The 14,238-nt window shown below is 23.0% G+C and overlaps 1 protein-coding gene across 1 annotated transcript in view; it reads left to right on the top strand.

Annotated features, from left to right (window-relative positions):
* The window catches only part of LOC132921611 (carbonic anhydrase 2-like), a 28,404-nt gene extending 17,586 nt beyond the window's left edge, over positions 1-10,818 (top strand). The window contains exons 3-6 of the mRNA XM_060984734.1: positions 2,289-2,453; positions 8,260-8,398; positions 8,655-8,988; positions 9,907-10,818. Coding sequence (XP_060840717.1) covers positions 2,289-2,453; positions 8,260-8,398; positions 8,655-8,988; positions 9,907-10,128 — 860 coding nt within the window. The 3' untranslated portion in view covers positions 10,129-10,818. The remainder of the gene's footprint in view (positions 1-2,288; positions 2,454-8,259; positions 8,399-8,654; positions 8,989-9,906) is intronic.
* Positions 10,819-14,238: the final 3,420 nt, after the last annotated feature.

Consider the following 14,238-nt stretch of genomic DNA (forward strand, 5'->3'; position numbering starts at 1 on the left):
ATATATATAAAAAATAGTTTAACAAATGCAGCGTCCAATAGTATAATTTATAAAATAAAGCTGAATGATGGCAAGATGAAAGTCGTTAGCTTAACTAAACATTAATTAAAACGCAAAATACATCAGTTAGTTCGTTATAAAATAATATGACTTGTACATGTTCTTACGTAATTTATGTAAGAAATATACTTGGAATAAATACCATACAGATTATGTATCACTTTAATTATTTACTTCATAAATAAGCCCTGGGTGAATACTATACTATGAACCAAATATTAAATATTTCTCAATTACAGTTTGGATTAATATTACATTATATTATGTTAAAAGTATATTACATTTTTGGTACATTAAATTTCATGCCATTTTTAAGTCTTAACGTATTTATTTTTAAGATACTTTAACGTAAGAAATCTAAAATACCTAATTGACACTCTAATCACACATCATGATTCATAAGTGATATTGGAAGTTGGAACATATAAAATGTTACCTAAACGAAATCAAGTTACAACTTATAAATTAAAAAAAAATATGTTTCATGATAAAAATCGTTAGGTATATTTAGACTGATATAAAAACAATAATCATATATTAGTATATATATATATAGTATAAAAATCATTATAATAAATTATAAAAATAATAATTTTTAATTATACCGGGGACTCGTGTACAACAAAATTCTAAGTACCTATGTTATACGTATTTTAAAAGTTTATATAATAGCATAAATGATTTTTACAGTTATTTTTTCATTTTATTTTTGATTGATTGATTCATATTATATATTAATATATTTTGTAAAAATATCTATTCTGAATAATATATAATATATTACGTAAAGTCGAAGTTGATTAAACCTCAAAAATATATTTTTATAATTAAATGTATTACATTTTTAATTCTTAAAAATAATATTTTACCTAATATCATTATATTTTTATTATTGTTTATGAGTATTTAATCACATTAATTTTATTTGAACAATAACATCAGGGGCGCAATTTCATTAAAAAAATTAGTGGTACAAAAGATTACGGAGTATAGATTACTATTTAAATCTAAATTAACATGAAACAATTTGGGGGGGGGGTTGATAATTGCTAAGCACATAAGTGATTTTAAGAGAAATATTATTAACAATCTTATAGTAGGTATGTAGTTTATTGTTGTTTTTAAATATTTTATATTATTATCTATACATATTATCATATCCCTACAGTTGTTTTAAACTTTTAAAGGTTGGTCGAAGATTTATTTTCAATTTACAATGAATTTTTTTTTTTAGAACCTTACAATGACTAATTTTGGTAACAACATATTTATAACCACGCTATGTAATGTATCAATGATCACAATTTCACTGAGTAGTTTGATATTTCCATAAAATAAAAATTATTATTAAGTAATATGAAAAAAAAAATGTATTATTCAATAAAAACAATATCTAATTATATATTTTAAAAATTATTTGAAAGTAATAAAGCATTGATAAATCCATAAAATTATTGTATTAGGTAATAGGTATCTATCATATGTTTAAAATAAAAATATATTAATAAAGTATTCAATTTCTAAGTAATTATAAGTATGATAATGATAAACAGTTTTTTTCATCAAAATAATGATAACTAAACAAAAGACGTAAAATAGAGTCTACTCTAATAGCAATCAAAATATTTTTGATGAATACCATAGATATCATAATAGCATATATAGGTGGAAACATATTGAACATTTAAGACAATATTGAATATATTATTGTTAGTAGTTGCGCATATTGTATTATAATCTGTTTAGTAGTTGTAAAATGTATACCTAGTTGAATTATATATACTTAATTTCATCATTAAGGAATGGATTTAAATACTGTAAAACATAAGAAAAATTACCTAAAATAATATATTTATAAATATATATATTCATTTTAATATCTGTATGACACTGAAAAAATTTATTTTGTTATTATATAAACAGTACGACCAGGCAAAATAAAAAATATTTTATTTTATTCTTTTAGAATGAATTTTAACTAATTTTTATCAAATTTTATCCATTCTTGTATAAAAATGTCAAAAATACAAAAAAAAGTTATATTTTTTAATTCATTGATGTATGAAATGAACTTTGTACTTGGAAAGCAATGTTTCAAAAAGAAATGCAATTTGTATTCAAATCTGTTCTCTATTTATAATTTAGACATTTTCATATGATACAATAAAATAATTTTTCTATTTTAAGTTTTATAATTGTAAAGCTATAAATAAATATTTTTTTTTTAGATCCTTTACATTGGGCAACAGAATATAAAACATGCTCAGGAAAGTATCAATCACCAATCGACATCGAGGAGAGTCTTGTGACTAAAGTAAATTTACCACTTTTACGTTTTCACAATATTGACGAACTTCCCACTGGAGCAAACATAACAAATAATGGACATACAGGTAATATTGATTTATTCATTATATACCTTTATATTTACTTTTAACACAAATTAATTATAAAACATCAAATTGTTCAATGATAGTCAAAGTATAAACAATGAAATACTAATACATGAGTACATGGCACTATGTAACATATTAACATATAAAGTTGACATATAAGAACAATACTATTCATTTAAAATACTAAATTACTCAAGTTCCACTAAACAACATTCAATAGATAGTGAAAATATTCTACCCTTTTTTAAACTGTTGGTTTAATTATTTACATGTACATACTTACAAGTTTACAACTGTAGTTTTTGTGAATATGTCATAATAAAGATAAAGCCATGAAACAATTTCTATAACAAAACAATATGTACACTTTTCTAAAAAAATCATTATATATATATATATATATATATTTATTTCATACAATATACTGATACGCTTTATTAGGAAAATAACTTAATTTATGTTATTACAATACCTCATGCAATTATTATATGTAAGAACACTAGAACTATAGAGGTATACAAATTATCATTTGTTTATCTTAGTTTTTAAATTATTATATTCATTATTATTGTTTTTTGTATTAAATAAATTATAAACCACTTACTAGTTTGTGTATGACAATATGTATAATATACATGCCTACAAAAGTACATAGGTATAATATATTGTATAAGTGTTATTATATTAATAGCTGTAGTTAAGTAAGAACAAGTTTTTGTTGTAAATGATCGCATGCCATATTATTATTGTGTACACAGTTATGAGTTATGACAAAATAAATCTAATATCAATAAACTTTCTAATTAAATGATTACTAACTTAAATCATAATGATTAAATAGATTTATGTATATATATATATAGTAAATAAGAACAGAATATAAGAATAAGATATGTACAAATGTTAAATGTTTGTTGGATCCAAAACAAGCTCTGGAAAAAGATAAACTATTTAAAATAAATCAATATGTTCAATAATTATTAGCTATATTATATTATGATCCACTTATGTGATACAACAAGAGTTGTGTCAATTAATATATTATTGGCTTAAAAATTGTTAGAAAGACTAATATTTTAGTATTTCAACGTATATTATCCTTGGCTATATGCATTTAAAATACATTTGAAATAAATTCTGACTTAAAATTGTGAATAGCTAAAACCATAAAAAAAAATTATACACAAAACAAAATAATTACAATTATATAGAACCTTGACCATAATGTAATAGATGATGAAAAATGATTCATACGACCGTATAGTTAAAAAAGTATTTATAAAACCCAAAACAAAAATATTATAGTAAAGCAGGCAGTAAAAATATATATATCACATTTTACAAATAAACTACCTACCTAATATACCTACTCCATTATAGTTAAATTATTATATGGTAAAAATTACAGATATAATTATAGTATGAAATTGAGAAATTAACATAAACAATTTGCAAATAGAACATTAACTCTATCTTACCAACAGAAATTATAAGTTATAACCATAATCTTAGTCACTCGTGATATTCAAATTTCAATAAACACACTTAGAGACCGACCCAAATAAGAAGATAAATAATAAATAACCTACGCTGCTTCAATTGATTCTACTCTGTGATACAAGACTCTATTTAAAATTTCAAACCAACAATAAAAATGATCCAGTCTTGGAACATATTATGTGTACAGACTTTTTAAAATAAGAAGCATAATTTATAGTTAGTGTAAAATTAGAAGTATAAATGTAAGTACCTAGTTATTATTTTGCTAGGTAATAACTAATAGGAAATGAAAATTCATTAGTAGTGTTATGATGTACAATAAAAGAATAATCAAATCTGTTAGATAATTTATTTATTTTATTTAAGTATAATTTTATCCAGTAGTTTTAATCCTAACTTACAAACTTAGTTTAAAGGATAAAAATATAAAACAGTAGTATAATGTAATTATAAATATATAAATTATACATATTTATATAATATAATATAGGTATTACTATTTACTGGTATTAAGAACATGTATTTATTATCTAGTCAAGGTCTAACACAGTAGCCTACAGGAATATATAGGCTCTCTCTTATTGTAAATTATGTATAATAAAACTTATAATTGTATTGATTGATTTAAGTTTTTCAATGCTTCTTGTATTATTATAGGGTAAATATATAACTCAGTAAATAAATAAACTGCATAAACTATTACAATTATAAATAATTATGGAATTATAATCATATTAAGATATTTCTTTTATAATCTTAAAATGATCCCATTATTACAGGTAGGTAACTATTAATATATTATAATTATTTGCATTTGTCTTTTTTATTTTCTCATTTTAAATTGTACCTATTCTGATCATATGTACACTGAACTACATATTATGAATAAGGATTATGAGTACACTTATACATAATATGTATTGTAGATAATTTAAATAATTTTCACGCTTGAGTTTAATATTATCTATCTTATTAGCATACACCTAATTAGTAATTAATAATTATCTATATGTATTATATATAAAACAAACATAAATTAAAATATTAAATTTTATTTCTATAATACATATCTACTTGTACAAAAGTAAAATTATAATTTTTATATAGGCTATAGAATTCTTAACTAAATGTAAAAAAATTACAAGTATTATTATATCAAAAAGTAATGATTATAGACTATAGTTCACACCTTAGACTTTAGTGTATAATATAATTATACTTAATTAAAATAAATCATTTGATTTACACATGAAATATTGGTAATAAAACTATTGATATTAAAAATTATTGTATATTTGTTAATGTACTTTTGAACTATTTTTTAAATAATTTTTTTTTAATATATGTATGTATTTCTGTTGATTAAAATAATAAACTTTTTAAATTTTTTGTTCAATGTTTAAAGATATCATTTCTCTGAGATGCATGTTTTTGACTTTCAGTAAATCATATTCTTTTATATAACAATCTAGTTTCTGTTTTTCCTAATGAAAATAAAACATAGTGTTCAAATTATTTAACCAATTTTATAGGTTAGGTACATATAACCTTATATATAGGTCATAGGTTTAGACCCCAAAAAAAGGTAATATGTTATACTGGGGATGTGGGGTTACTTTACATTGGATTATTATAGCCCCCCCTAAAAATTCAATCAAATGTCCGCCTATGCCCTATGATATAGGTATATCTACATATTTATATTAATTTAAGATTCTGCATTAGCAGCAAATATATTTTTACCTTAGATATAATATGTGAAGCATTAAATTCTTTTACTAGATTCTTCAATTCAAGCAATCTATTTTCTTTTTGTATCAACACATCAACATTTTTACTATGTAATTCAGATAATATTTTTTTCATACTCAATACTAAAGAAAAATATAATATAATCAAAATTAAAGAAAAACATTATTGCTATTATACTCTATTATATGTAGTACCTACCTAAGTATTTAAAAAAGTATACTTTGGCTGGTATTTTTACCTACAAGTAAAGTACCGAACACAAAAAAACAATAAATATTTATTTTGAAATAATCTTAGTACAGTAAAAATTGTCTTCACATAAAAATTATAATAAATAATTATTTTTATTAATATACCTAATATTTACAACTATTTTATATTTATTTTTTTTTCATGATAACAACATCATACTCACCTAATTTTGTATTTGCTTTATTTGGTTCTATTTCCATTTTTTTTTTCCGTTTCCAAAACAGCAATAGCCTTAAAATAAAACAAAAATATAATGTACATGATGTAATTTAGTTATTCAAACAATGTATTTTTAATATTTATATATAAAAAAAAGAAGTGTACTTTAATATTATAAATTAATAAAATTAGGCACCTTTTTAATATTTAATGTTGATTTTTCTACTTCAGCAATGGCATCTATAAATATCAAATGATAGTTTTTTTTATAAGATTTATTATATTTTATTCAAGAGTATTCATAATCGACTAAAAACTATATAAAGCTATAATTCCTAAACCACTCAAGTACTAGTTTTACATTAGAAATGGAACATCCATAACTTTTACCAAAATTTTTATATGATTAATAAAATCAAATTACCACTCGTTTTAAATGTAATTTTTGTGTGATAGATTATGTTTGCAAATGTACCCATGGGTATTTTTTAGTCTACAATAATTAATAAAAGATGATATTTTTGATACAATACCTATGAAAACATATTTCTTTTTCTAGTCTTACAACTATTTTAAGAAAATGATCATATAGATTTTAAATTTTTATATTTTACTATATGTGTATTTATCTAAATTTTACATGTATATCAAAAACTAATTTTCATTTTAATAAAACATCTCATAAAATCAATAATATTTTTATTTTATTACATTGATATAATGAAATATATATATATATATACTTAAATTATATTATCAAATACCTATAGGCTATAGGTATTTAAACATTTTAAGCTGTATTCATGGCCGGATTGGTCAGGCGAGCTACCGAGGAAAACTCGGCGGGTCGCTCAAAATATGGGCTGGTTTTGTGTGTTTGGTCATATTTATTTTTTATTTTTGTGATAAATAGTACACATTGGTAGAAAATATAATTGATTTTAATTATTTTAGCTGTACAGTAGCTGTAGCTATAATCAAACACTAGAAATTCTAAAACCCGTTAGGCCGATATCTTGCCAATCTGGTGCTGGCTGTATTCAATTAATAACTCACTGTTCAAATTTGGGATCAATGTTGAGAAGTGACTGGATTTATGGATCATATCTTTTAACATTTTTACGTATTCTTGTAACTTGTTTCTTTGTTCTTCAGAAGTATGAATTTTTGATTTTAACTCTAATATACACTTCTTTTTTTTAATAATATCCTGCATCTTATGAAAAATTACCTGTCAGTTAAAAAAATAAATAAACAGTTAAATAAAAAAACATTAATGTGTCATTATTGTATAAATTGTATTATATTAATATGTTAGTCTTCATTATAATTATTGATTTAAATTAGTTTAACATACAGATTTAGATTTAGCGAATATTTCTTCTACCGAAGTGTCATCAATGTCTTCTGAATTAAACATTTTTTCTAAAAGCCAATTATATTTAATTAAATATTAAGATAACTTTCAACTCCTCTTATAATAAAATTAATGATCGAATGGTGAATGCCTAAAGATATTTTTATATATGAAATAGTTAAATCATTGATCATTGTTTAAATTAAAGTTTTTATAAATTAATAACTACACACCATAGATTTAAACTTCTTTTTATTTGTATATTATTTTACTTTTTAAACATAGGTAATGTATTACTTATTAATACATATATGAAAAAATATTACCAAGGAGAATAAAGATTTACTCAAATTCCAGTATTTATTTTATTAGAGTTGTATAAATTATAAGATTAAAATATACCAGCTATTATGATAATATTAGACCTAATTTTTTAATTTTAAAAAATAGTTCTATAGACAATTGATTATTATTCTATGTTTATAAGTATATGATGTAATAATAATCATTTAATTAAATTACATTTTCCAATATGTATTTTGGAGGAACTTAAAAGTGTAACTTGTGACACTATAAATACATACTTAAACATTATTCAATATAGAATTGACAGATGACGGTGGAATATTTTTAAATTTATAATAGTAGTTGCCCTATGACCTATATATGTCATAAATTCACAAAATATAATATGGTACATACATTATTACCTGTAATTAATAATTTGTAAAAATTTAAACTATATTAAATGTATAATAAGTTATTTAAAATATATTTTTACAGTGGTCTTACAATTGAATTACACTAAACAAGTAATGATCAGTGGAGGTCCACTGACGCCAACCTACAAATTCACTCAATTGCATTTCCATTGGGGTGTTAATGATTCATTGGGTAGTGAAGACCTTATTAACAACCATAGGTATGTAGTTGAACAATTAAGTAAATACAAGATTAAAATACAACATTAAAAACTATATTTTAAACAAAATAAAATATATATTTTTTTAATATAAATAAGTTCATGAGATATATAAATTATGTTGCTGTCTTGTATAATTAATGCATACACGTATAATAATAATAGAATATATTATGTATTATACTAAGAATACCTATTAACATTAAACTATTTAATATAATTTTCAAATGTTTGTTATTTTGTGGTTTTTATATAGCTACCCGATGGAATTGCATATGGTATTTTCAAACACAGATTATGATGATGACAAAGTAGCCTTAACAAAAAGTGACGGATTGGTTGTCTTAGCTATGTTCTTTGAAATAACCCAAGAGGACAATCTCGTGTACTCAGAAATCGTCGACTCCTTAAGTCAAATACATATGCCTGATCAATCAACAAATTTACCAGTCGGATTCACCATCAGATCCATGTTGCCCGAATCTACCGAACACTATTTCACATACAAGGGTTCCTTAACTACACCACCTTGCTTAGAAGTCGTTCAATGGATAGATTTCAAACATCCTATTAAATTATCTCATAATCAGGTACTTTATATGCCTAATTACTATATTTATATTCTCAATTAGTACTTAGCTAGTAGATAGAGATGCCACATTAATTATAAAACTATATTCAAATTTGACAAAATCCCTCTACCCTCTAATAGGTCTCTTCAGTTTGTGTGCTTTTCATATTATCATATATGTATAATTTCAGTTATAATTATTAGAGAATCTTATTATATATCAGGGCTCTCAATTTTTTTATGCTTATAGTTTAATATTATGTTGTATCATATTGTATAAATAAAAATGGTATGTATTTTATTTATTGTAAAATGTATACAATTCTAATGAGCTTTAAACATTTTTAAATTATTTGGTTAGAACCTAGGGTTAAATTAATTATGTTAGATTATGATTAATATAAAATTTTTGTATTTCACTTTATAAATCTTAACACTCTTATAACTCCACCAGGTACCAACTGTAATGTTGAAGTAGTAATCCTCTAAATTTAGGGTGGGCTAATTTATGGAACGCAAGATTTTAAATTAAACGAATGCCTACATTAAAATATATTATAAATGTATATATTCTTAAAAATTATAATTGAGGAAATAAACGAAATAGGAATGAATAGGGAATAGTTTTTAGATACCTAAATATATATATATATGATATTATAAAACTATAATTTAAATTTCATTTAAAATTATTTATACTCTATAGGTACCTACTTTTAAAATAATATTATTACTATAAAAATATTATATTAGGTATAAAAGTTTATGTATAAATTATTATAGTTCAATTCTATGGAGTATAAAATACTGTGAGAAATTTGTTTTCATTCACTTTTAACAACTTTATACTCCGTTTACCATGTTTACATTATATTATATGCTATAATAGGTATCATAGCACAGTTTGAATTAATTTATGTTTATGATTTTTTTTCAGGTTCAAGCTTTTCGTACGTTGCGTTCAAAACACGGACAATTAACACACAATTCTAGGCCTGTACAAGAGTTGTCGGGAAGACCAGTGTGGTATAATGTAGGTGATTTTGCGGCTTTGAATAATCCAATTATTGAGAAAAATTCCGCTTCGACATTAGGTCTTCTCATGTCCGATATTCTCATTTTATTGGGCTGCAAACTCGCTGCACTAATGCTATTTTGATTCTCCTGTTGTATTTAAAACCAATTTAACTATCAACAGTCTTGTTAAATTATTATGATCCATAAAAGGGATAATTATACTATAAATTAATCAATATGTATATATACGAAAACAAAAATTGTATAACTATTTATGTGATAGATCTCAACAGTTTATTCTTAGACGATTTGTGTGTTTTACTTCTATTTGATGAAACATTTTTTTTTTGTATTTTACTATTATTTTCATGAAAACTATATATTAAGAATTTTTTCTTAAAATAATTTTACCAATTATTTTTGTACTAACCATTTTAATTACCTATGTAATTTTTATGAGTTACTTGATTTGAAGATAACAATCTTTGTAACATGTTCTAAAAACACTTTATGTCATTACGGAACAACATTTTTCACACTTTTAAGCAAATGAATTTGTCTTCAATAAAAATGACAGCCATATTTTATAATTCCATTGATCACTTTATGATCACTAAATATAGCTAGAAAGTAGATATTTTTAAATATTGGTTTTGTATTATAAATGTTATAATGTATATTTTTGTGGTTTAATTAAACAATAATATAAAATAAATAATTTTAAACAGAGTACAGTTAATGCAGATACAATTATCATTATATATTTAATCTTTGTAATAAATCCAACAACACAAATTAAATACATAAATATAGCATAATGTTCAAGTAATAATTTTCAGACGTTTTCTAATTTGCTTAGACTCCATTTATCATTAAAAAAATGTGAACATATTAAAAAAATTATTGAGATTTTATCATTTATTTATATACAATACAATTTATCTGAATTGATTAAAAATAAAGCTAAAACATAGTTCATAATTTATTATTTTGTAAAAGTACATATTTAATCAGAATTTTATAAATGTTTGATACTGATTACTGATACATAATACTACCTATATAGTAAAATATAAATTAACTAAATTTATGAATACAAAAATAGTATTATAAAATTAAAAATTACCTCATCGAGATAGAATTGTAGAGCCAGTTAATATATTATAAGAAACAAACAAGCTTTAATAAGTTTAAATTAATGATATTTGTGTTTATAATATTTAAAAAAATATTTTTTCCACCTATATTATTGTGAAATATAAAAAAAAATGTATTTAAAATGTAATACTTTTTAGTACATATTATTATAAGATTCTGTTATACGATAATTAATTTTTCAGTTATAATTATAGCTTATATGTTATACTGGTTATAGTCTTAAACTATATAAATATGTATTACAATTAAATATTTATTTTTATTTAATAATATATTGCCATAAATAAGAAAAAAGTGTGTGTATAAATATAATGATCATATACCAATTCATGTATTTAAAATCTAAATTAATTTGCATTATAAATACACATGAATTAGCTGTTAAAAAAAAAAAAAAAATGTTTTTATTTATAATTATTGTGTAACTAAATCCTAATTCCTGACCAAATTTTTTGGTACTTACAGGGCTGTAAATATCTATGAAAAACATATTAAATATTTATACATCAAGTATGGAATTTTGTTTTGATGTATAGCCGTATAGATAACTAGTATACTACTTACATTATAATATAACATTATTTATATTAGTGTTCAATTTTTTATCTATAATACTGAAACTGCAATATAAAACTTATTATTAATTTTATACTTCAAAATCAGTATTATAATTTATATTGCATAACAGCATACCTACTTTTATAATATTATCTATTGCTGCAGTAAATTATAAATAGTTACAAAAATCAAGTTTGCTTTTGAAAAACCAAAAGTGTCATACTGACTAGGTCGAACGTGTGTTTATTGGTTTTTTCTTTGCCTATAATATGTATGTACAATGTATATGTATATGTTATATTCAAAATTAATTAGATGAGAAAATCAAAAAATACCAGACTAGTAGCGTGTGTACATAAAAATTTAGGTAGGGTACTATTACCAATTGGCAATTACCATATATAGTAATCACTCCCAATTTTAATTTTTAACTTTTTTAAAAGAATGGTTTACTTCCTTTAAATAGGTATACCCAGTGGCGTCCGCAGGGGGGGGCTAACGGGCTGAAGCCCCCCCCATTGCCCGTATTATTGTTTTTTTTTTTATATTTACCTCGATTTAATATAGTTTCTTAAATCGTGTGTTTACCTATTTATTGCAAACAATGCAAACAATGCAGACCATATTGTCCTAAACTGACTAAACTCCTAAGGTTCATAGATAATATTTTTATACATCCCATAGTCAGTAAACACGATTGAAGATACTATTTTTAGTCGTGCCACAGTCCATATAAATCTATAATCTATGATAACATTTTCAACATTGAAACGTTTGAAATCCTATTTAAGATCAACCATGACAGAAGAACGTCTTAATGGATTAGCTTTAGCAAATATAAATAAAAAAGAAAATCTAACTGAATTGGAAGTTATACAACAATTTTCAAAAACATCACCGAAGCGACTACAATTAGCAGACTGGACCAAATAAAAATATATTTTATTGCTCATTACTTTTGTTATTATATTTTTTGTTAGTTCTTTTTTCATACATTTCTTTCTTGTATATTTTATGCTTAATTTAATTAAGAAATATAAAAGCACTTTATTATTCAAACTTATAAACCAGTGACAACTGAGTAATAATTTATTTTCAAGCCCCCCCCATTGAAAAATCCTGCGTACGCCACTGGGTATACCAGTAGTATAATACATACATATCATATCATTTATATCTAACGTGTGTGGTATGTCTATGTTAAGACAATATACAATATATTTATCCTTGTGAGAGAGTATTCATTAATGTACAAATAAAACTATTTTCAACTATAATATAGGTAGGTAGTGTGTAGGTACCTCCTATAGGTAACTAATATTATGACTTATCTGCATTTCAAATACCTATCTACCTATAGGTATATATTACAATAATTGCACTTGCACTATTTGCACTAATATCAAAAGGGTCATTTCAGATTTTAATATGAGGCGACAAACACAAAAGTTTTGATTAATTCATATAACTGAAAAAAAAAACATTTACTAATTTACATTTAAATTTTAATGTAAATACAATTCCCATCATTAATAATTCTATGCGTAATTGTGGGGAAAATAGTCTAATTGTATAAAAAAAAAAGATGTGGGAATCTAAATAAATATGTGTCGAGCTATCTCAATGGCGTTATTTTAGTTTTTTCTCAAAAAGTCAAATAAATAAAATTACAATATTTAACATGACTGCTTATTGCTATAACGTAATTATTGTAACATATGTAAAATTGTAATTAAAAAAGAGAAAAATATACGGGGTTATTTTTTAGAAATCAGTCACTCTCGTATATAACTTAAAAAGTGGTTGTTTTTTATTATTTCTAGAATTTATATCGTTTCAGTATACTATTGATAGGTATATTATATTATTATCACATATTCACATCACAGTATTCAGATATTACTGATATTATAGACTATAGACTATGAAAAAAAATGCAATTTTAAAAAATAAAAAAATTATAAGAGATTGTATTAATATAGGTGATTGACATCCGCACATATAAATTTCTGTAAATGTGTAGTAGGTACCTAGTTACCTATATAATATATTATACACGTCTTTCCGAATTTCCGATCGTCAGTAGAATATGTAAACAATAATAATTCGTATTTTTAAAATACACATGCCAGTATGCCACGTACCTTTACGGCTTTGCACAACAAAGCAGACACCATTTACCTATTATAGTATGTACATCTTAAATAATATATATATCATACACCCACTGAAAACACGTCTATTTATTCCAAATCAAAAACTATTAATATTAAAGTTTATTGCGACTATAATTATTTCCAGTATCTACACAGACTACAAAATAAGATATTTCTTTAAAATTATTAAAGAATTAAGATAGTATTGTTTTTTCTACCAATTATCGACACGTAATGCTTTAATGGCTTTAAAAAACTAGAGTTGTTTTTTAATTTAGGCAGGCTCAAGTGCCCATCATATTGCCACTGCTCAAATGACGCCACTGACTAATGTAAAATATTATGAAAATAAAATAACTGAAGAGTGAAGAAGGAACCCA

The sequence above is a fragment of the Rhopalosiphum padi genome, chromosome 2, assembly GCF_020882245.1.
Source record: "Rhopalosiphum padi isolate XX-2018 chromosome 2, ASM2088224v1, whole genome shotgun sequence".
In the NCBI taxonomy this organism is placed as follows: domain Eukaryota; kingdom Metazoa; phylum Arthropoda; class Insecta; order Hemiptera; family Aphididae; genus Rhopalosiphum; species Rhopalosiphum padi.